Genomic DNA, 24872 nt, shown 5'->3' with positions numbered 1-24872 from the left:
TTGGTGGGAAAGGTGGGAAGGTGGGGCGAGGGGGGGGGAGGGTAAATGGCTGCCATCTGCTCATGGGCTGAATCTGCAAGGGGGATGGAGGAGCCTTGAGGGGGCCTGGGCCCGGAGGCCAAAGAAACCAGGCTTTTGTCCTGAGGGCAAAGAAGGAACTGCCTGGAGCCACCGCCAGGTTCTCATTTCTCCCAGACCCAGAGGCCTTGGACTGATCTTGTCTGCATGTTCTCAGGAAGGAGAGGGAGAGGGGCCCCAGGGGAGGAAAGGCCATGATGTGAGTCCTTGGGGCCTATGTGGCGCCTGCTCTGCCAGGGTGAACTGTCTGCCTGGCTGCAACAGCTTCCAAACCGAGGAAAGGATCACAGCAGTCGCCCCAGCTCAGGCTGCAAGTGCGGAATGCAAGGTGGCGAGCCTGATCCCCCAGGGATGCCGAGGTGTGTGTCAACAGCCCCTCTACCACGCTTTGAGAGTATGGAAAGTCAACCCCGGAGGCAAATGTTTCTGGTTTGGCTGAAGCGAGGTGGTGTTTTCACACTCACATCCTGCTGCCTCTTCCCTCAATGAACTAGTTTTAGACTCCAGGCCTTCAGAGGTTAGAAGACTCAGCAGAAACCCCCCCACCCCGACCCCGGCACCCAGGCATGAAATGCTGCACTGAGCTGACCCGTAGCCCGGGGGCAGGGGCTGCTGCCTCCATCACCACTTGCTGGGCAGGGGTGGGAGGTGTCCCTGTGGGCGATGCCCGAACTTCCTATTCGAGCCCCCGGCCCCCCGCCCGAGAATCAAAAGAAATGAAAACAAGAACCCTGGCACCTGGGAGTAACTCCCTCTCTGGAAGCTTTCTGCTGTTCCAAGTGTCTCCGGGTTTAATTCTAAAAATTAAACCATGCGCCTTGCTTTGGCTTGATCGGGCGACCTCCTGTGTCTTTGGGGTGCACCCATCTCTTTATCTTTGCAAAAAAGAAACCAGTGTGGCTTTTCCAGCCTGTACCTAGGTCCCCTCTGGCTGTAGAGCTGTGTGGGTTCACGCTGTAATTCCCACCCTGCTTGTCCCCAGCCAGAGGGGCCAAGTCCCTGCTTAGGTCTTGTGAGCCCACTCACCTAGCCCATGAAAGTTTCCTGCACTAGGTACTGTTGCTAAAAGAAAACACTATGGGAGTTCCCGTCGTGGTGCAGTGGTTAATGAATCCAACTAGGAACCATGAGGGGTTGCAGGTCAATCCCTGGCCTTGCTCAGTGGGTTAAGGATCTGGTGTTGCCATGAGCTGTGGTGTAGGTCACAGATGGGCTGGATCCTGTTGCTGTGGTTCTGGTGTAGGTGGGCGGCTATAGCTCCGATGCGACCCCTAGCCTGGGAACCTCCATATGCTACGAGAGCGGCCAAAGAAATGGCAAAAAGACGACAACAAAACAAAACAAAACAAAACAAAAAAAAAAAAACACTATGAAATCCAAGGCCAGAATTACATCCTGGTGGTATTCTCAGTCATGATGAAAAGCTCAGAAGGAATTAGATGATACCCTGTCCCCGTTAGCAAAAGTGGGTGGGGGAAAGCCTCGTACTGGGCACAGGTGAAACTGTCTGGAGGCAAGAGCCACAGAGTTCTGGAAGCTGTAGCTTCTTAGAGCACCAGGCTGGAGGGGACCTACGATTCACTGAGCAGCTAGTGGGTGCCATGTGTTTAATGCCACCTGGTTCATGCTCCTAATAACTTTCTTCTTCTTCTTTTTTTTAAGGGCTGCACCTGCCGCATAGGGAGGTTCCCAGGCTAGGGGTTGAATTGGCGCTACAGCTGCCAGCCTATGCCACAGTTGCAGCAACCCAGGATCCAAGCCTCGTCTACGACCTACACTACAGCTCACGGCAATGCAGGATTCTTAACCCACTGAGCAGGACCAGGGATCAAACGCAGATCTTCATGGACACTGGCTGGGTTCATTATCACTGATCCCAAGGGAACTCCCTGACAACTTGTAAGATGGGCTTTCTTACCCTGGAGTTGTGGACTAGGAAACGAGGGTTGGGGCAGTGAAGGGACGTGTCCAGGGTCTCAGAGTGTCTCACACCGACGGAACCCAGCTCTCGCTTGGACTTCAGAGCAACTCCTGGCTGCTTTTTAAACTGAATCATGCATCGTTTCTCAGCCTTTTGGCTAAGATCAAGTGTAAACTAAATCACGCTGCCCAGTTGTCCTTCCCAGCATCATAGTTTGACAATGTGTCTTCTGTTTATTTGGGTCTTTCTTTGTCTGGGCCCCGCTGCAGAATCAAGGACAAAGGAATCAAATCTCCAACACTGGAGGGCCAGCTCCGGAGAGCATGGGCCCTGCTGCCCTTTCCAAACTGTCAACTCCCTGCTGGTGGGGGTGTCTCCCTCATCAGACTGGGGGTGCCCTGAAGTCGGGCTGTGCCTGCCACACGAGATGGGGACCGCCTATCTCCTGAGGATAGATCGCCCTCCTCTATGCCATCCCAGCATGAGACCGGGCACAAGCAGGCATGCAGTATGGCTGCGGTGGGGGCGAGGAGGAGAGGGCACTGCCAGAGAGAAAGGAAGCCCTTCCATGGAGCCCAGAAAGTGTAGCCAGAGGGCTGGTCTCGGTTCCAAAAGACTGCTCCAGTCTGCTGAGGGCCGTTCTGTGGACAGCTGGCAGGCCCTAGTCCCATCCGTATTTAGTATCCGATCACATTTCATGGAAACCCACTGTCTGGGGCTCTAGCAGTGGAGGGAGGGGGCTGGGGCAAGGCTGGCGGGGGTTGGGGGGAGGATGCCCAAGGGGCAGCCCCTTGAGGACCTGTACAAAAGGCTTTCCACTTGAGCAGCCTGTCTTTAATGATGATAAAGGCACAGGAGTTTAATCCATTTTTGATGTAAGCGCTAATAGCTCTGTGTCCTTGAAGTTCAAAGCGGGCGCATACATGTCACTAATTAGCCAAGCACGGCACCATTCAGCTCCCTCTCATGTTTCTAATTAGGTCTTTAATAACAAACAAACTCCAACCTTACCAATAGGCCCCCATTCATCAGACAGGCAAGGAGGGTGGCTGCTTCTCTGTTTACGGTTGCTCTGGGCTGCTGCTTCTATGTGTACGCGCTCTTAATCTCAGCCAGGACAGGCCTGTCCTCAGGGGAGGCGGGGGAATTCACCTTTGAGGACAAAGACCCCCTTCAGCCTGTCCTGGAGGGGTGGATTTTCCTGGCCTGGTGGGCGGGAGAGCCCTGGGCTCCAATGCTGCAGCCTAATGATCCCAGAGCAGCTCTCCCGCTCTTTAGAGGAGGCTGGGGCATGCTGCCTGGCTTGGCTCTGGTTATCTGTTTCTGAGCTAGGGATGCCGGTGGCAAAGTCACAGAGATGGTGTGAGGCACCATGTCTGGCAAGGACCTCGTGGTATCTGAGCCCATGGTTACACACTGGACTGGCCTGGGAGCTTGCTGCTGATGCCTGCCACCCGGCTCCCCTGGTAGATTCTGATTTCATGGATCTAGAGTGTAGGTTGGACAGCAGGAATTTTAAGAACTTCCCAGGGGATTCTACCATGCAGCCACATTCAAAAACCACTGCCTTCACCCCAGTTCCAGAACTGATTGACAGCAGCTATTAACAGGTCCACCTTTACTGACAAATACTATCCACAGAGCCAAACCCGAAAGGGTTAATCAACCACACCCAAAACTAGAAATATGACTACAGGTTTTTGCTTTTGTTTTTTAAAAATGATACACAATTCCAGAAAGGTTTCTATCCCTCTCACTGCCTCCACTCATTAAAAAAATATGCATGACTGACTTTTCAAATGCATCTCCATCAAGTTGCCTCATCACTTGGAAGCCCTTGGCTTTCACTCCAGTCACCTCTCTCAGACCTTAAGAACCCTATCACCTCTTCCATCCTCCAGAGCTTTGGGAACAGCAGCAATACAGAGCCACAGAGTTGAATGGTCCCCAAGAACCCAAGAGTCTGAAGTTCTTTGCCCCCAAATCAACCAGCCTGTTGTTGGCAGAAGCCAGACTGGAAGAAGTCTTCTGATTCCCTACTTTTCCTTCTATACTCGTATCTTCTCCCTGCCCTTTGAAGTCCTCTTGTCATCCTTATTTGATGAATCCACAAGACTACACCCCTAGGAAGGGGAGGGACAGAAAAGCTATTTTCATTCCCAAGCCAGAGTACCGTAAGCCACCCGGTCAACCCTTGAACAACTATGTAACCTTCTGGCAAGTGGTTTCCAAGTTTGTTTTGTTTCTCTTCAAGCAAGGTGGGAAGGGAGACACTGAAATCCCAGGGGCTACCTTAGTGGAGGCTTTAGGGACTATTTCACACACCCAGAGACAAACAATCTAGTCCCAGAAAAGTCAAACAATGTCATTGAGCGCACTTAGCAAAACTGGGTGAGGGTTTTCCTCCAACACAGGTCCACACAGGTTTTTCTGGTCTTGTCGCTGGGTTTCTGGTCTATTCTCTGGAGGCTGGGTTGACACTACCAGATCCTCATGCCTGAGTCAGTGCCTGATAGACCTCCTGACTCCAGGGCATCCTGGGTCCCTGGGTTGGTGAGGCTGAGAGTGTCCTCTTCGCCCCAAGGCTAGAAAAGCCAACCCTCTGCAGGTAACAGTCAGAAATAACTCCCAGAAAGAGCAGGGAAAGTTGGGCTGGGCAGCCTTTGCCTCGCACAGGCTCTATCACAGGCACACAGGTTTGCATTAATTGTTTACCACAGACCTGGACAGACTATTTTATTAATATTAATAAGTAACTAGGAACAAAGGGCCCCTTTATTTTTAGCTTCCTCTAATTGCGTAGTAATTACTCATCTACAAAACAAATGAGCCCCTGCTCACTGTTGCCATGGTACTGGGAGCTCAGCCTCCCTGCGGGACGATTGGCTGAAGAGCCGGCTGCTCCCGCCTCCGGCCCCGCCCCTCCCAGCCATTGGCTTAAAGCAAAGCCCTAGCAACTGGACGGCCAATCCCAAGGGCTGGGCTGGGCTTCCCCGCGACCCTTCAGATTCAGTCTTCGCTGCTTACAGGAAGGGATGTTGACTCATCCCCACGGAGAAGTCTGTCTTGCCCAAAGAGGCCCTCCCCTGCTTCATCGCCTACTTTCCTTTGGGCAGTGGTTAACGTCCTTCAGTTTGTTTTAGCTGAAGACTTCTTTCAAATAATTACTTTCAGGCTGGGCCTCCTTTATGCTTTTGGTCTGAAAGGATTCAGGGATCAGAAATCAAATCAGAAATGTCAGTTAATGCCAGACAGAACCATGATGTTAAGTCTGCAACAGCAGAAGCAGGTGTGAAAAAATACACCCCATGCTTCCTGAGGCCTCTTGTAAATGATTTGGAGTTCTCTCCTCCCCTAATGATACGGGGAATTGAGTTGATGGCATCGGTAGGTTTCTGCTGAGGGTACTTCTGAAAGACATAGAGCTTTGCTCAGGTATGGCTGGACTGGTACAATGAAGCATCTCCTGACACTGATTGAGAGCACAGGTCTGATGAAACAGACCTAGGCTAAAATCCTGTCTCTGCCACCTGAGACAAGCTATCTGGGAATGACAGCACCCCTTTCATAGGGCTATGAGAATTAAACAGGATAAGGCAGGTGGGTTTAGCATAGTACATGACTCACTCATAATACATGTAAGTTATTATTAACATATTACTATCCCATTATTTTAGTTAAACTGGCTTGGAAATGTCTCTAGCATTCTTTCAACTACTTGTAAGATACAGACTTCCCTTAGGGTACCTCCCGGGTGGGTATGAATTTTGAGATGCTGGCTGGAACCCTCCTATGCATGTTACAGAATGGACTTCTTTGCGGCTCTCTCATCCTGACGGATCTGATTCTAGCAGCCAATCACAGCAGTTCAAAAGCATTAGCTGCCCGCTTCCTATTGTGCAGGATCCCAGGCTGGAAAAGGGGAGCCCTTTTTATTTATTAATGAGCATCCAGGAACAAAGGGCCCCTTTGTTTTCTGCTTTCTCTAATTGCATGATAATTACTCAACTGTACGAAAAACCAGGCTGACTGCCTCGTGGAGGACTGATGGTTTATATTGTTGGAGAAGGCAGGCACCACTCTGAGTTACATGCACAACATCCTCCAAAGGTACAAACCCCTGCCTTTCATTCAGGAGAACTCACCCATCAGGGAGAAGTCCGAAGACATAAGATCCTGTTGAGGAGCTAGAGCAAAGGAGGAGGTGCCCCGGGGAGGGTTAATCAAGTGTGGCTTCCTGGCAGCCTGAGCCAGATTTGAACAGAGGGAGCAAAGACAGGAGAGAAACTGGACTGGCAGAAAGCACGGGGCAGTGGCTGCCAGGCGGGCACAGGAATGGGAACCAAGGGCCCCACTCAGGGAATGAATAACAACTTGTTGACAGAGGCAAAGGAGAATCAGTGGTCATTAGGGTGGACTCCCCAGCGGAATGCCCGCCAGGGTCTGCCGTGCTCCCCACCCCTTGTTCCAGGTCACGAACTCAGCCCCAGGCCCAGGGATTAGGGGTCAGGCCGGGCTCTGTGGGGCCACTGCCAGGCTGATCTCCTTTAGGCGGTTCTGTCGTTACAGAGCTCCACTGCCATAAAGAATACGAACCACGCTCTCCCACCAATATGACTATAGCCCTCTGGCTTTCAAGATCTCCCCCTCCCAGAGGCTAGCCTGTCTCTAACCTCTTCAATTCTATACCCTCACTGCCCGTTACACAGCCTCCCACTGTCCTCCAATCAGCACGAAGTTGAGCCCACGGCTAATCAGCTCATGGGTATGAGCAAAAGGTCACAGCATCTCTTCCTGGGCAGCTACATATGAACACTTATGGAGTGTTTACAATTTCATGGTTTGTCACTTGTCCTGATGCCTTCCGTCTCGACTCTCTAATCTACCCTGCTGTCAGGCTTCTCTCACATACAAATCTGATGTCACTTCTGGCTTTCAGGCCTCTCTGAGGCTCCCAGTCACCTGGGTGAATCCGGGCTGTTAAGCAAGGCACCGGTGCCTGCTGCGCTGGCTCTGCCCAGCTCTCCAGCTTGCCGTTGCCCCCACCCCCACTGCATTTTATTTTCTAGCCAGACTGAACTGTTTGCAGGACTTCAAAATCACTTAGGTGGCTTCCCATAAGCTGTTTCCCCAGGTTCCCTGGGGAACTCCTATTTCCCCTTTAAAAGTATAAACGCTCGGAGTTCCTGTTGTGGCGCAGAGGAAATGAATCCAACTAGGAACCATGAGGTTCCGGGTTCGATCCCTTGCCTCACTCAGTGGGTTAAGGATCCGGCGTTGCTATGAGCTGTGGTGTAGGTTGCAGATGCAACTTGGATCTCATGTTGCTGTAGCTGGGGTGTAGACCAGTGGCTACAGCTCCATTTGGACCCCTAGGCTGGGAACCCCCATATGCTGCGAGTGCAGCCCTTAAAACGAAAAAAAAAAAAGTATAAGTACTCACTCCCCTGTGAACCTGTGAAAGCTTCCTTAAACTCCCCCCAAAGCTAATCATCTCCCCTTCCCCCCCCACCCCCATGCTCCTTCTTTACTGGGTTTAGGCATCATTTTGTGAGTACATGATAGTCTGGGGAGATGGGGGGAGGACCCACTGCTGGGTCATCTATCCACTGTGATTCTCCCCCCTTTTACCAGCACCCAGATTTTCCTTTGGAAATCCATCCTTCTCCCACTGTGTCAGAGCCCTTCAGTTTAGAGAGGCTAGATCTCACTCTCAGTGGCTAGACTTTAGCCAAGGAGGCCAAAGTTCTGGACTTTTGCTAGAATTCTGGACCACTGACACCCCCCTCCCTTTCTTCTAAACAGGGCAGTATGAAGCAGGAAACTTCTGCAGCCAATCTGCCAACCTAGGAAACCAACAAAAGGACAATCTAGAAATGAGATTGTCATTTCAAGCTAAGAGAACTGTGGAAAAAAGAGCCCTGAGCAGTCCACAGGTGAAGCTCACTCTCCACGGAGCTTCCAAGAGGTCGGCCAATGTAATCCCCCATCATATTAACCATGCTGAGCTAGGTTTTCCTTTCTTTGTGTGTGTGTGTCTTTTGTCTTTTCAGGGCTGCACCTGCGGCATATGGAGGTTCCCAGGCTAGGGGTCTAATCAGAGCTACAGCTGCCGGCCTACGCCACAGCCACAGCAACACCAGATCCGAGCCACGTCTTCGAGCTACACCACACCTCATGGCAACGCCAGATCCTTAACTCACTGAACGAGTCCAGGGATCGAACCTGCAAACCTCATGGTTCTTCGTCGGATTCGTTTCAGCTGCGCCATGCTGGGAACTCCTGAGCTGGGTTTTCTGATACAGCCCAAAGTACCTTGAATCAAGGCCTAGGATGATGCCTGCCACATATGGTAATAATTACTATTGTTAAACATTTAATAAATATCTGTCCTTTGAAACTCCATGGCAGATGTGCCCAGGCAGGGTTCTGAAATCTACACAGAGCTGGCAGCCGAGGCTGCTGGGCTTCCCCAGGACACGCTGCATTCCTGCATGTGCCAGGCACCTGGGCGGCACGTGAGTCCTTCATGAACAAACACGGTTCCTCTACAGGGCTCCCTAAAGGAGGCCAAAGACCTGAGTTCAAGTTCAGGGTGCTTTATCCTTGACCAAAGCCTGGCTCTCCAGGGAACCAGCTGTGTGACTCTGGATAAGTCATACAACCATTCTGCAGCCCAGCTTTCTCATAAAAACAAACATGTCAAACCAAGCCCCAAACTTCTACCTTCCTGCCCATTTCACGAGGTAGCAGCGCTAACAGACCTGAGAGTCTAGGCTCTGCAGGCAGACAAGGAACCATGACACGCCCAGGCTTGTGCTCCTTTGAGAGTCTCACCACTATGTGAGTTCACCAACTTTTGGGGCTCCCCAGACCCTGCAGTGCTCCCACCCAGCCCGGGGTGCAAGGGCCGGTGTCCTTTTGCCCCTCTCTTGCGCGCTACACCCTCTTAAAGAGAGTCCGAGGGTACCATTCTTCCCACCCACCTTCCAGACAGCAGAGCCGGGGCTCCCGAGCCAGCAGGAGAGAGGGCCAACCAGCCCAGGGGGCGGGCACTGAAGTGTCAACCACTGAAAAGAATTCCACTGATTTAAAAGCCCATTAACATTCCCCCACTCCATTCACTTTGGGATTAACTTATACTTAGGTCTGGGCTTCGAGGCTAGTCACTAATTGCACTGGAGTTGATTTATCAAGTGCATGGTATTTCTATTACAAAATTATTGATTAGCACTGATGTATTTTATCCTCAACAGAGTTGGCCCGAAAGCCCTTGGAAAATGAATGAAGCTGAGGTCAGAGGCGGGCGGCTCTGCACATTATTATAAATTCACTGGGGTTACTGAAATCCAATGCTGGACTCTTTATGGGCAAAGAGTCTGGCTCTCCTAGAAATGAAGATTTTAATGACACACTGAGAAACGAGGTTCCCGGGCCCAGAGCACAAGGCAGTGACCGGGAGATAGATGCTCGGGGAAGGCCTTTGGGGTATAAGTCCAGCTGGTTGCAGCAGCTGATGCTAAAGGGTCACAGATGTGCTTTCCCTCTGGGCTACTGCACTGGCTCTATCAGCGAGAGGGTGTCCCCATGATCCTACCAAAGATGGGCCATCTTGGGGTCGGAGCCCCCAGGGAATGCTTGCTGTTAGCACAAGGGAGGCTGGCGGGGGTGGGGGGCGGAGAGGGAGAAGAGATGCCTGCACTGCAGCTCCCATTTCCTAGACATCGGATCCTACTGATGGAGGCACAAGAAAGCCATCTTCAGAAATAAAGGCAGCGCCGTGATCCATTCTCCCTCCCCGCCCCCTTTTTTAGGGCCACACCCACAGCATATGCAGGTTCCCAAGCTAGGGGTCTAATCGGAGCTGTAGCCGCTGGCCTATGCCACAGCCACAGGAACACCAGATCCGAGCTGCGTCTGTGACCTACACCACAGCTCATGACAATGCCGGACCCTTAATCCACTGAGCGAGGCCAGGGATCGAACTTGTGTCCTCATGGATGCTAGTTAGATTCATTTCCGCTGAGCCACAAAGGGAACTCCGCTGTTTCCCCTTTTTTAATGAAGCTGACAGTGCCAGAAACGACCCATCATGAGAATTTGGGGCTTTCGGTGGGGCAGGAGGGAATCTAGATTCTCAGGATGGGTTACCTGCCTTTTTCTGCCTTGGTGCCTGGCGCAAAGCAGACCTTCCACAAAGGCTTGGTGAAAGTGAAACCTGCGAACCTCAAGGCTTAGGCCACAACTGGTGCAAACGATGCCCGGATCCCTCCAGCAGCTGGAGGAATGTGTGGCCCTGAACACTTAGAAGGCGAAAGGGTTGCACTGGGCACAACTTGAACAATAAAATAAACACTTTGGGGAGGAGTGTGCCCTGAGATCCACACTCCTCCCCAAAGTGTTTATTTTATTGTTCAAGTTCAACTATTTATTCCATCCCTGGACTTGAATGGTACGCCTGCTCGGCTTACCTACTGGACCAGAAACTCTTAGGATGTCCAGGCACAGGGCAGCAAAGCCATTTTCCTAGCAGAGATGGACCCAGGATTTAGCACAGTGTGTGTGGTGGTGGTGGGGGGGGAGGGTTTCCCCACCCTCTGCTGCCCCCCAGCCTGGGTCAGTCTGCAAACTGAGGAGGTCTGAAGCCTGATGGTTCCAGCCATTTCCCTCTGCCATCTCCCAGTCCGCCCCCAGGAAGGCTGGCTCCTTCCATATCTCCTTTCCTGGGCCTCGGGGCCCTCATTCTGTCTGCTGGCTGACAGAATGTCAACGCTGATTCACCCTGACTGGGTCACTCTCCACGGGCTATCATTTTGCACTGTCACTTTGCACTTTGGAGGGGACTCCACTGGCTCTCTAACTTCCTGGGCTTCTGTCTTCCTTGATAATCGGTACCTTGAACCCTGCAGGTTCAGATCTTGCCTGTGTGTCCTGCAGCCCTGGGTCAGAGCCACCAAGCAGCCCGGTTGTGGAAGCAGATCCTGAGTGGCAACTACGCCCTTCCCATCTGCTCGCAAAGGGTAGGGACATCTCCCAAAGCCCTAAGAGACCTCCGCACTGCCTTACGACTTGTCACCACAAGTGGAGGGGACACGGTGTGTCTGGAGAGGACAGACGCCCCCTCTGAGCCCAGGGCACCGGCTGCAGGACTGGGAACGCTTCCTGGGGAGATGGGTGCAAACCGAGGCTCGTCTGTAGGTGTTACAGGCTCCCACCCCTCCGCTCCTCCAGAAGCTATGCCAATCATCTCCATACCAAGAAATGTCACCTCTCTCGCCCCACTGGCTCCCACTCTTTTGTCTTCCCCACCCATAAGGACACACGCTGACTTTCACGAGGACCAAACACCCTGTCGACCCCCTGTCTACAGACCGAGGGTCTCAAGATCTTAATCCGTTTGCCCACCATATTTCACTTCCCCTCTGATCACGCAGACAGGGCTGCCACGTGGATCTGTGTCCCCGAAGGGCTGGCTGCCAGCTGGCAAAGGACTCAAGGAGCAGAGGGTCTGGAGGAGCCTTGCTGCTTGGCCTGAAGAAAGGACAAAAGACCTGCTCTGCTCAAGAACCCCAGCAGGAGGAGGACAAGGACAAGGAAGAGCTTGACGACGCCTTCCAACTCTGGTTCGATTCTTGCACATGCAGTTGGGCTATCAAGAGGTCTCAGTTGGGAAGGCTAGAGCTGAGGGTGGGGACCCAGTTCCGGACTGGGGGAGCAGGGAGTGTGACGGGAGGTGGTGGTGGCTGATGGCGAGAACATGGATCCAAGCCCCTTGACAACCCTGAAAATATGGAGCCCCTTCTCTTCCTGGCCGCCCCCCCTGCCCCGCCGCCCCACGCTCTCCTGCAGACAGCCGTGCTGTGCCGAGCCGTCTGAGACCCTGTAATATCAACTCAACAATGCATGTTCTACAACTACGGCTACAGCTACCATTCATCTACTACAAGGCATGCATTTAGTTCAGTCCCACAGATACATACAATCTAAGAACAGGCAGGGGTGTGTGAAATGTTTTACTGGACAACAAGTGTTTTGGAGGTGTAACTCATAAAAAAAAAGAAAAAAAATCGAAAACGAAAGTGTACAAAAAAAGACATTTCTCGAGAGTTGGATATGAGTTTGTTTCTTGAACTGTTTCATCTGAACAAGCAAAAACATGCAAACCAGCTGGTACTAACAGGAAGCTGGACACTGAGAGAGGATTAATAGGTGTGGACAAACCTTCCCGCTGAGCGTGCTCAGAAGAGTGTTTGAGAGGAGGTGTGCAGATCCTAGTGTAAGAGAGGCGGGAAAGTATGCCTCAGAGACACTCTCACCGCAGCCCCAACCAAGCAAGAGAAAAGACAACAGAAACATGACTCTCACACTCACCACCACCGTCAGGAGCTCATGTCACTAGATGGGAACAAAGCTGGCAAGTGTAAAGTACAGTAAGGGGTCCTGGCTGGGCCGGGGATGGGCTGGGGCCGGGGGCCGGGGGCCAGAAGCTCTCAGACTGATACACAGACCCACCCGCGATGCCACCCAGACATCCAATAGCCCGGAAATCCGAATCACCGCCCTCATCCTCGGGGGGCGGGGAGGGGGGTGTCATTGGCCAACCTGGATTTTGATTTCGGGGAGGGGGAGGATATGATGGGGCCACTGGAACTGAATGAATACGATCAAAATAAACAAACAAAGTCTCGACTGAGCACAAGAAAAGATGACATTGTTTCAAACTTCCGGGTGAAGGTGAAAGAAAAGTGACACTGATAGTGAAGTCATCTAGGAGTCGCCGGGACCACCCCTGGGGTCCCCTGAGCCCGCCCACCTCAGGTTCCGGCCCGATGGATGGTGGGGTTGGGGGGGGAGCAGGTGGGCGGGCTGGTCCAGGGGAGTCGGCTGAGGTGGGCACACAGTGCCAAGCCCCGGGACCTCTTAGCTTGACACCTGCAGGCAGCCGTGACAGATGCGCTCGCCAACCTGAGCAAAATCAAAGCTGCTTCCTGCCCCCCCCCGGGGGGGGGCCCTCGCTCAGGAAAGCGCCCCCAGCACATCCTAACGTCATAACGAGGAAGGGAAAAAAGCCACACAACACTGTGGAGCTATAGCCAAAAACGAAAGCGAAAAGAGGGCCCTCCCTAGGCTACCTGAGCCCTGAACCAAGCCAACAGCCCCAGGGGAGCAGAGGCGCCCCCCGCCTCCCCGCTTCCACGCCTCTGAGTCACTTCTTAGGTTCGGCATGGGACCAGGCTCAAGGGTGGTACTCCACGGATGCCCTGAACCAGCTTCTCCCTATGAGAGTGCAGTGGAACTTGCGATGCCCTCCCACAGCTGCTTGCTGCGGGGGAGGCGGGGCTGAAGGAGCATCCTTATTCCCTGGTGGGGGGGGGGTCCTGGGATCACGGGGGCCTGGGATTGGGGGGCAGAGCTGCAGAAGCAGGTGAAGGCAGAACGGGGCCAACAGCCCTTAGTGAGCCCCTGCTGGCCTGGGCACACACCCAAATCAGTCTGTGCAGTCCCTCACATACATGCCAAAATGCCACCCAGGGGCCACTAGGGGAGGTAAATAATTGGCCATCCTGCCAGACTTGGAGTCTGGATCATTTTCTAGAGGAAGGGAGGGATGGGATAGGAGAGTCTTTCCAGGCCAAAATGCACTCAGAGAAAGATGGGCAGAGACCTTCCATCCACAGCCGTGTAACCCTGTCCCAGGTCCAAAGCGGAGAGGGGGCGGGAGCTCTAGGCGATCCTGTCTACACGTGGGCAGGTGTCTTCCAGCCCTGGGGTGGGGGGGTGGGGTGGTTCTGACTTTGGCAGCCACTGCCTGGTCATCGGGCCTCGGGTACACACTGAGGGTGCCCTGTCGCTTCCTGGCCGAACCTGCATCCTGGGCACCTCGGAGCTGAGGGTTTTGATTCCTTGCACTAATAACCCAGGCTGGTGTGGGCAGGGGCGCGGGGAGCACACTCCTGAATAGAATTCACTAACAGTGCAGTGATGAGCATGGCTGACCTAGAACGGCCTGTGGGAGACTTTGCTCCCGATGGAAATGGCTACAAATAAAACACCACTGATCCTGGAAAAAAAACAAAAAAAACAAGGTGTGGTTGGAGATGGCTGACCCTTGGGGATTAGGAGTTAGAGGGGGTGGGTGGGGACTCCCGCCTGGCTCTGGGGGTGGGGGTCGGCTGTGAGAGGGTGGGGGTGGCAGAAGGGGGGCACAGACCATGGGGAGACCACTCTCAGACTCGCAAAGAACCCCATGCTGCCCTTTAAACTTGCCATGAAGTCAAGGAGAATGGGGGTGGGGAAGAGAGGCAGGGTTAATTTCGGGTTAAAGTTTAGTTTCATAATCCAAGTTACAATAAGAAAGAAACTGAACAGAGAAAACAACAACCAACAACACTCCAAAAAATTTTTCAAGATGTTGCTTTTTCTGGTCCCCTCCCCCAGGCACAGGTAGGACAGAGGCTCGTTGATGATACCAAAAAGCACTCCAGTTAAAAAAAAAAAAAACAACACATGGAACAGGGAGACACGAGGCAGCTGTGCAACCCGTCCCCAGGGCAGGGGGACCAAGGGACACGGGCCAGAAGGTGGGTGGGGGCTCTGGAGGCCGGCTGGGGCAGGAGGAAGCGGAGGAAAGGCGCCTGGCACTCCGGCCCTGCCTGCCGGCCTGCCCAGCTCTCTGGCTAATGGGCCCTCAGCAGCCCCCCGAGAATTCCCTGGGCCCTCCAAACAAACCCCCAATGGGTGACTCAGGGGAGTGGGTCCTTTGTAGCTCGAGGCAGTGCCAGTTTGCATGGAACGGATTTTTACTGACGTTTCCAAAGGGCCTCACTGTGCCCGTCTCTTACCACCGAGGGTGTGGGGGTTTTTGGCATTTGCTCTCTGGGCTTTTACTGCTCCATTTCCTGGCCCCCTCATCAGCACCTCCCTCCACCCACCCTCCTCAGAGCCCCTGTTATGTCCAACTAAACATCCCTGGGTGCTCCGGCGCCCTGGCCCCGGGGTGTAGGGGAGAGCTGCAAACCATGGCTCCTGGGTTTAGGAGGGATGGGGGTGGCATGGGGCTCTCGGTGACCAGGGGAGTGGGGGAGGCTAGGAAGCCTCACTGGGGGCCCAGCACACAGCAGAAGCTCCACTTGCTTAGGAAAGTGATGTGTGTGTGTGGGGGTGGGAGTGGGTCGGGTGGGGGAGGAGATGGGGGGGTTGGGCTGGGGGGGGACGACGACGGGACAACAGCCCAGCTCCAGCCTGACTCCACGGTGCACTGGGAAGAGGTTCCCACTTCACTCCCTAAAAGGTTGGATTCGGTCACCAAGCGACCTGGGCCCTTGGGGAGGGAAGAGAAACTCCTAATTCCCTTGGCAGCTGGAACTAGGTGCTCTCTGGTCTCTGCTAAGGGTGCCATGGGGGCTTCGGGAAAAGCAGCTTTCCTCACTGGGATCGAGCTGGCCCCACGGGTGACCCTCAGGGACTCAGGGATTTAGCCAGATCAGCAAGCCCACCGGCCAAGAGCAGCAGGCCGGGGCTGAGAGGGCGGGCTGCTCCAAGATCTTAACCTAGAACTTCTCCGGCCGGGCCCAAGACGCGAGGCAGGGGGCCTTGTGAACCAGCAAAAGCAAAGAGGGACACAATCCTTGGTGCCCTGAAGCCCGGCTGTCAGGTGCAGGGGCCGTGCAAAGTCAAAACGCAACGCGTTTCCCTTTTTTTCAGTGAGAGCATCACCAGCTACCTTTGGTTTGCAGTCCCATGACTGAGCCCCGTGGGGCTGCCCTGGGCAGCGGGGCCTGGCCCGCGCCTCCCTGCCCCCACCCTCCGGGCTGTGGTGAGAGTGGTGGACAGACGCAGCCGCACAGATCCAACCGGGCCTTTACCTTCCCCTGCACACTGGGCATGCCTGGGAGCCGCCTGGCCCGTACACCTTCCTACCTGATCCTCTGGCTGCCGCCACTGCCGCCGCTGCCACTGGTCCGTAAGCCGCTGCCGGGAAGCCTGGCAGAGAGAGAAGAGGGGAGTGGGGTGAAGGAGGGTCCCGGGTGCGTGTCCCAGGCCACACGCCCCCACCCCCACACAGAAGACGGGGTTGGGAAGGGAGGTCCATGGGTCAGCCTTTAGGAGGGACGTGGATCAGTGGCTTTCAGGCTTCTGGAAGGCACAGCATCTTTACATGTGTTTGATTCTCACCCATCTGTCACCCCAGAAACTGGATTAGAGGGCACACCAAAAGTTACAGAGGATCAGGAGAAGCTTCTCTTTATTTTTGGCTGTGGTGTGCAGCGGCTTAATGCGGGATCTCAGTTCCCAGATAAGAGACTGAACCCAGGCCCTGGTGGTGAAAGCACTGAATCCTATCCACCAGACCGCCAGGGAACTCCCAGGAAGAACTTCTCTTGAGGGCAGGGTGAGCTCCCTGCTGCCCCTGCATTAGTGCCTGGTGATTCCCCAGGGCGTGTCCAGAGTGGCTTGGGGGATGGGGGGGCAGGCACGGCCGGGTCGTTGGCAGGGGTCCCAGCGGAGCAGTCAGTCCTAAGCCACAGGCAGGAGGCCCTGCGGATGGCCTCTGGACACAACAGGTATCTTGGCCAGGAGACGGCTTAAGTCCAGTGGTTCTCCTGCGGCTCTGCAGGTCTGCTGGTCATCTTAACTCCAGACCTACGTGTCAGCAGTGTCACAGCCTCACACCTAGGGGAAGCGCTCTGGGGGTCCAGCTGTGGGAGGAAGTCTGGGGCTGCCGGGACCTAAGTAGGGTGAGCCCTGCGGCTCCCGAGACACCTTAAGGGGATTTAGATTTGGCTTTTCTGAGCCCCATGTCCCAATCAAGTCGGTCTTGAAGAGTCTCCTGGGGGTTTTGACCAAACTTTGCGCTTTCTAGGAACACACCAGGCAGCAAGGCTGTCCCAGCAACAGGCCTAAATGTCAGAAGGACCAGTTGACTCAGTGTGGCTGCAGAGTGTCCAGGTGAAGAAGAGGTGGGCAAATCCCCCCCTCTCCTGGGCTCCTCTCCGCCACTAGCATGTGTACACACACACACACACACACACACACACACACACACACACACTCACAGTCACGCCCCGAGACACTCAACAGACACACGCTCCCACACATGGAACAAACACCCTCTGCCATCCAGGCAGACACGTGGAGGCCTGATCCCCAGTGACTGTGGTTTTCAATGATGTGCCAGAAGCCAGCAGCAAACAAGCAGCCCCCAGCAGAGGGGGCTCAGCGTTGGCCTTTGAGCCTTCCAGACCCAAGGAATTTGTACAGGATGAGGGGGGCTGGGGGGGGGCATGCACCAGAGAGGGCGAGGAGCAGGGGAGGAGAGAGAGGACAGAGACAGAGCCGTCTCCCAAACACAGCGAACTAGAAGCCCTCTAAACTCTAAGGCTATCATCCTAGCTACACGGAACTACGGGAAGGAAAGAAGTTCAAAAGGGAAGGAGCTAGTCTAGAAAAACGTCACGCTAAGCTACTTCAAATGCCAATGAAAAGAGACATACTTGCATTTAAATATGGTAAGAGGGCTGTTGAAGGGGGAAAAAGAAAGATCCAGGTGAAATAAATGTACACGGCAATGACCCCTGCCGAGACCAGGGAAGGGACTCCCCCACTGAGTCCGTTCCCCATTTCTTCCAGGCGGGATCTAGAGTTCTGAAGATGGGGGTGCTGGCGGAAAGTGCTGAAGGAAAATAAGGAAGACGTCGAGTTATTTCTCCTCATCCCGACTCTCAGCCCCCAGCTCTGCTTGCGGGGCTCAGGGGCTCCTGGAGGAGGAGGCAGGCGGTGGAGGGGGGGAGGAAGGCTGGAAGGAAGGTCATTATTCTTTGGCGCTGTCTCATCCCCTACCCTTGGAAGCGTGAAAAAGTGGTGGGGAGGGGCGGGGAGCACTGGGGAAGGGGAGTTTCGGCAATCAAAAAGACTTTGAACCAAAGGTCTATTTTCTGGAGTTGAGCGCATTTGGGACCAAAAGTCTGAGAGAAAGAGGAAGGAAAAAAAAAAAAAAAAAAAACAACCTTATCCAAGAAAAGAAACCCATTATTCTTAATCTCAGATAAAGGCTCCTGCTGAAGACTGTGCAGCAGACACTGCTAAGGGCTGGAATTTAATCTCAACCATCAAAATGGGGCTAAGCAGAGTGAGAAAAGGGAGTGGGGGAGCAGGGGAGGAGAGCCACCTAGTATGCCCAGAACAGTGGAGGTAGGCTCCAAAGGTCACCCCCCCCGACCCCCGCCACAGGGCATCTGAGCCGCTAGGGCCACAGTGCCAACCCCCACCACCACCCCACCGAGTCCTGCGTGGGGCTGATCTCATCCACCTCCTCAGCTCCATGCCCTCCTTCCCTGTTCTGTTGGGCCCCTTAGCCTCGCTGGTCACCCCCAACACCTTCTCCAGATGAACCAGTGGAAGAGCCGCTGATGTTATTTCCAAGGTCAATGGACTCTCCTTGGTGGTGCAGATTGTGGGGGACGCCTGAGCACAGACCCAGCAAAGGGGGGACAGCACTGGGGCTGCCCCAGCCAGGGGAGTCTTGGGCCTAAAGCTGTCCCGATGGAGCACCGCCTGTCTCCAGGACAGCAGGAGAGACCCGAGGACCAGCAGTCCCCAGGGCTGGAAGAGCAGAGAGGGAGGAGCCTTGCAGAGTCAGCTCCTCGTCCTGTTCTCAGCCTCTCTCCCCTGGCCCTCAGGAGCCAGGGGCCACCCGTGGCAGCCTTCCTCCTTGGGAGACCTCTTATGTTTATAGGGATGGGGGTTCTGGCTCCCCTGGAAGGGTGTATTCAGGGGAAGATGGGGGGAATGAGGTAGGTCTGGCAGGACTCCTGGCTTCTTGCTGGGGCTGTAACCAGGCAAGCGTGGCTGAGCCCCTGGTCCATAAGTGTCGCGGCCACCCTAGCATCCTACTGCCCAGATCCCCCCTCTGCTGCTGGGATCCGTCCTTGACACAGCCTGTCTGGCCAACGCATGAAAGAGACTACCAGGCTTTTCCTTGTGAGGCAGGTTAGCCCGAAAGCCAAATGGACAGACATGGATGCTAGCTGGGTTCAAATCCAGGCTCAACCACTACTTGCCAGCTGAGTGACTTGGGGCAACTGCTTCTTAACCTTTCTGAGCCTAGATGTCCCCGTGTGTAAAAGAGATGATGCTATTCATTGGAGATTAATATGTGCAAAGTGCTTAGATGAATGCGTGCCAGGAAGTAAATGATCATGAGTGTTAGCTGGCATTCTGCTGCGGCCACTCGGGCTCTGTCCAGCCATCAGCTCTGCCTTCGAGCCAGAACTCTCCCCCATGCAGGGTTAGTCCCCTTTCTCCACAGTGGGCCACACAGTCAGATATTGGAAGCGCACAGGAGGCCTGAATTCCTACCTGTGACAGTGGTCTGTAATCTTTGCTATTGTCCCAACTTCATGATGTCACTTTAGTGGAGCTACGTTTCCATGCCTCAAAATGAGAACATGCGTTCCTTTGGCTCCAACAACACCTGGGCCAGCCTGCCTGCCTGGCATGACCCTTGTGGCCCAGTACCTCTCATTTCAGAGTAGGAAATCAGGCAGAAAGGAGACAAATGTTTTTGCTAATGAAACTTCAAGGCTTGAGCGCTACAGGATGCCCACCTGGGAACTTAGGTCTTAGGAAGGTAGTATGTTCCTCCTGTTAAAGACCTGCATTCGAAAGAGGACACGCAGAAAGAATGAAGCACTAATGGTGGAATTCTGGACATGGGCAGGTGTCTGCGAACCTTGCTGGAGCTGCGACTGCTGAATGGCCATCAGACCCAAGGACCCGATCTCACCCTACCAGTGGAAAAACAGAAGGACCACCAGACTGGGCATCAAAGCCTGGCCGCCAGCCCCAGTGGCTCCTGCCTTGCTGTGTGACGTGGGCATGGTGTTGTACTTCTCTGGGCCCAAAGGAACCAACGCCTGTCTCCTGCAAGGAGGCCGGGCTGGATGACCTCTCAAGTCCCTTTACCCCTAAGCCTGCATGAACCAGTCTTCCTGGGCTAGGAGAATGACAAACTGAAGTCCCTCTGTCACTTGAAAATGCCCCTTGGCTTGGCACTATCACACCTCCGGGATCAGCAACTCATCTTCTAAGTGCAAGCTGTTGCCATCCGACTGACAGTGAATGAGACATTTTTCTGGACTTTTTAGAGCTGTGAGACTTTGCTGCAAATTAGAAGTCAAGAGCGCTCTTGTTTTTTTTGCAGAATTCTGTGACACTGCACCTACTTTTTATTGCTTCTGTGGCACTTAGCAGTTTCGGCCTTACCGAAGCACAGTTATTTTTACGTGCACGTCTTAACGTCTCTGGCTGGGGGGCAAGTGCTAGGGCAGGGACTGAGTCACATGTCCCACTCAGGACCTAGCTCAGAGTCTGCCCCCTGGAAGATTCTCATGGAGCATCTGCTGATGAGGTCAGGGGTCCCTGAGGAGGTGGATGAGAGCCAGTGCTGGGACACGCTGGGTAAATTGAGCTGAAAGGCAGTGCCACCTGCAATTTTAGCTGCCTCTCTACTCCCTGCCTTTCACCCCGGGGGCCGCAAACTCAAATGCCCACAGGAGCGGGCCAGGAGAGTAATTAACCCAGTGAAAGGTTCCAGGCTGTGGCCAACAAGAGCACCCTGTCCTGTCTAATGAATGATTTCCACCCCTGGTGATTCCGATGTATCTGGTCTGAGATGCAGCCTGGACAGGGGGACCTTTCAAACATTTCCCAGGTGATTGCAGGGTGCCACCGAGGGAGAGAATCTTTGGTTTAAAGGCTTTCAGTTCTTGTTTTTGTTTTTTGCTTTTTAGGGCTGCACCTGCAGCCTATGGAAGTTCCCAGGCTAGGGGTCCCATCGGAGCAGCAGCTGCCAGCCTACACCACAGCCACAGCCATGCGGGATCCAAGCCGCGTCTGCGACCTACACCACAGCTCACAGCTCATCCTCAACCCACTGAGCGAGGCCAGGGATCGAACCTGCGTCCTCATGGGTACTAGTCAGGTTTGCTACCGCTGTGCCACCAGGGAAACTTTCAGCTTGCATAAATTTTTAAAAGTGACATCACGCCACACATCTGCACAGTCTGTCATCCAGCTACCTTGTGGAAGGACAGGCCCTCCTGAGGACACGGTCATCATCAGACCCTTGCGACCGCCTCCTGCGAGATCCACACCAGGGTCGCATTCAGTGGGTCTCTATCCAGGCCAAAGGCGCCTTAACACACAGAGAATCAGGTGGGGCCTGTGTCTCTATCTTGTTTTAAAGGCCTTCCAGATGATTCCGCGGCACCATGGGGGCAGAGAATCCCAGATTTAGAGGATGCTTTGGGGTGTCCTTGATTTTTAGGAAACCCTGAAGGGCCCCACTGCCCACGGCAGGGTATCAGGTCATGGGTCTCTTTCTTTGTATCCCCTCTCCCCTTCCTGGCACGAGAAAATGCTGCCTGGGATGCGGGGCTGGCTTGGTCCCTACTTATTTCTCTGACTTCGAATGAGTGAATTCTGAGGTTCCTTATGGCTCCGACAAACTGTGATTTTTGAGGGGAATCTTTATTTTTTTAAATTTTTATGTATTTATTTTCCTTTAGGGCTGCACCCATGGCATATGGAGGTGCCCAGGCCAGGAGTCCAATCGAAGATACAGCTGCCAGCCTACACCACAGCTCACAGCAACGAGCCGGATCCTTAGCCCACTGAGTGAGGCCAGGGATCAAACCCGCATCCTCATGGATCCTAGTCGGGTTCATTAACCGCTGAGCCGCGAAGGGAACTCCGAGGGGAATCTTTCTAAAACGCTCTCCTATAATGTGCGTCACTGTCCCAAATGGTCCCCAAGGAAAGACATTTTTCCCCTACGTGGTGCTTTGCTTCAATTAAAGCACACCCTGCAGCCCCCCACCAGCGCTTTCTACAGATGGTTCAAATGTTCTTGGCTAAACCCAATGCTGCCTTACGGAATCAGACCCTGCAAAATAAGCATCCGAAAGGAAAAAAGTGCCGTCCAGAATGCAGGAAACAAGCCCTAGAAGCGGTGAGACACGGCACTGTCACTCTGGCTAGTCTAGGACGCTCCCCACCTCCTGGGCAGGTCTGCCTGCTGCAACAGGGCTGGTTCTCGTCAATCCATAGCTCTGTCTTCGGTGCACAGACAGAGTGGCAGCTGCAAGGGGGTGAGGCCGGGACAAAGCTGGGTGGTGCGTTTTGAGAAGAGGAGGAGGAGGACCAGGGGTTCAGCGAGGAACAGAGGGCCTGAAGAGGAGGACAAACCGCTCTAAAAGGGACATGTTTACACGCTTTCACTGTAAACTTTTGCTTTGAAGGAAGCTGATAGACGTCAGAAAACAAAAGAAACACCCCCTCCCCCGGACCTGAGTTCCTGGCATTCAAAATAGGCATTCCTGATTTCCACACTCCTTTTTAGGAGAAGCCTAAGATCCCCCGAGGATACCTCCAGTATCATTCCCAAGGAGATTCCCGGACCCAGAAGAGGGCTGTGAGCTGCTGTCGGGGCCAGGGATGCTGGGGAACATGTCTGCTGGAAATGCCGTGGCCTCTGCTGGGAAAAGGGAATCACTGGGGTCCTGGCTAATGTCCCTCCGGAGAGGAAGGCAGAGGGACCAATGAGAAGGCCTGTCTGCCTGGGTCAGAGGTGGAGAAGGGTCTGCCGGGCCTGGGCCCCCATCCTCCCCGTGACCTAAGGTGGGTGAGAGGTTCCTGCGTCAAAAGCCCCAAGGGTATGGGCACCACCGATAGCAGAGGGACGGCACAAAAACTGTCCCAAATAACTTAATGCAATTGCTGTTTAGCTTAAAATTTTGAAACTATGTAATTCTTTCGATGTTTTGATGGGGACAAAGGGAAGGTGCCTGGCAACATCAAAACTTTGTGAGGTTTTATAAAGTTTGGTTGTCAGAGAGCCTCTGCTGGGATGAAAGGGGTGGTGGAAGCATGAACAGAGGCGTCAAGGAGCATCCTTTGGACATGACAAGAAAATGCGTAGAAGAGACAAGTGCGAACCTCCCAGGCAAAAGTGGAGGGCGTGCATCTGCCTGCAGATCAGGTCAGGAGCTCAGGAAGCAAAGAAAAGCATCTGCTACCCCCCACGGCCTGAGCGCCACAGCCCAGAGCCCCGGGAGAGGGATGAGGCTGTCCTCACATCTCTGACCCCGGGCAGAGGGATGAGGCCGGCCCCGTCCCCACTGGCGCTTTGCTTCTGATCTCCCCGGTGACTGATTCTTGCAGTTCAGAGACAGGCCTTGGTCTCAACATGGCCTGGCTCCCAGTTTGGAGGGTGGTGTCGAGGGCCGTGAAGAAGAACAGGAGGTCCATGGAGCTGCGGGGGTCCCTCTGAGGTGGGGGCTCTCCCCTGCCTGCCTCTGCTCCAGGCAATTTCTCTTGCCTCCCTCTTCCTCTGAGGCCTGGGCTCTACCCTACACCCCCCCCCCACGCCCCCAGAGATTCTGATCATCTGTCTAGGGGCAGCCTGGACAACAGAAACTTCTAATGCTCCCCAAATGGTGTCTGGAGCTGAGAATCTGGCTTTAGGCCCTGTCTGCTGGGATCCTGGGACTTTTCTGGGAGGCGGAAACAGAAAGCTCCACCTAGGGACTCTGGCCCGGCATCCTTTTCCAGGGGCCTTGCTCCCTCCCGACAGAGAGCTGGGGCTCAAGTCCCCTAGCTCACCTAGGATAGAACCTTCTGGAACTCCAGTCCCGTTCTCAGCCCTTTATCTGCTCAATAGGTTTTTACTGAGCATCTATTGCAGGCCAGGCACTGTTCTAAGCATCAGGGTCATAGCGATGAACTAAATGCACATTCTCCGTCCTCCCAGAGCTTCTAAACACCAGCCCCTGATGGGAAAGGGGGCTCCATGTGCACGCAAACCAACTCCTGGGGCAGGAGAGATGACCAGCTACCAAGAAGCAGGGCCTGGGGTTAAAGGGGTGCTGTGGCTCACTCTGCCAGGAAGAAGGCGGGCTCTGCCTTGGACCTGCCCAGCCTGAAGCCAGGCCTCTGACTGGATGTGCTTTGGGGTGTTCTCTTTGCGGAGCTTGAGACCTGGGTATGGAGACAGGAGTCAGCCATCAGAACACTCGGTCCTGGAGTTCCTGTCGTGGCTCAGCAGAAACAAAGCTGACTAGTATCCATGAGGATGCAGGTTCGATCCCTGGCTTCACTCCGTGGGTTAAGGATCCTATGTTGCTGTGAGCTGGGCTGTAGGCTGCAGATGCAGCCTGGATCCCGCATTGCTGTGGCCGTGGTTGTGGCCAGCAGCTACTGCTCCGATTGGACCCCTAGCCTGGGAACCTCCATATGCCACAGGTGCCACCCTAAAAAACAAAAAAAAAAGGACACCCAGTCCTGGGGAGGGTAGAGTGTAGGGGGGTGGCCATTCCAATGGACTCTCTTTTCTCCAAGATCCAGGAAAAGGCATGGAAGCATTCCTGCCGCTACGGTCTTGACCTAACTCCCAAAGGTCTCACCCCTTCAATTCGATTCAGTTAAGAAAGTCACCAAGCTAGGCCCTGGCACATGTGACCAAGACGGAGGGCCCTCAAAATTCTTTTCAGTCAGGATCCACGGAGCTGGGGGCAAATCCTTCCCTGTCTGGGTCCTAGAGACCCAGGGGGTTCCAGCTTTGCTCATCCTTGGCCCGAGCACCTTGGGCCTTGGGGACAAGGCAAGGTTTCTTTGCCGTGCCGGCCAGAGGGCCAGCATCAGGAATGGCTGATACAAGCGCTTCACACCGGCTCCTGGCCCTAGAAGGACGTTCTGTTCAGCATCACTCTCTCTCGAGCAAGACCTCAAGGGCGAGAACGGCCACAGCGAGTGTCCCTCCGAAGCCACTCTTGCGGCTGCATGCCCGTGTGGTCCTGGATAACTCAGGGACACC

The 24872-nt window shown here is 54.2% G+C and overlaps 1 protein-coding gene across 13 annotated transcripts in view; it reads right to left on the bottom strand.

Moving 5' to 3' along the window:
• Positions 1–24872, bottom strand: part of MSI2 (RNA-binding protein Musashi homolog 2-like) — a 437683-nt gene that overhangs the window by 17381 nt on the left and 395430 nt on the right. For 5 of the 13 annotated variants that reach the window (XM_021066167.1, XM_021066168.1, XM_021066171.1 and 2 more), the window contains exons 11-12: positions 17494–17517; positions 15920–15982 (exon numbers count right to left, since the gene is read on the bottom strand). In XM_021066167.1, the coding sequence (XP_020921826.1) occupies positions 15920–15982; positions 17494–17517 (87 nt within the window). 13 annotated transcript variants of the gene reach the window in all.

Source organism: Sus scrofa, chromosome 12 (assembly GCF_000003025.6).
Source record: "Sus scrofa isolate TJ Tabasco breed Duroc chromosome 12, Sscrofa11.1, whole genome shotgun sequence".
Taxonomy (NCBI): Eukaryota; Metazoa; Chordata; class Mammalia; order Artiodactyla; family Suidae; genus Sus; species Sus scrofa.
The sequence above is the reverse complement of the archived record's forward strand: the minus strand, read 5'-3'. Positions and strand labels throughout refer to the sequence as shown.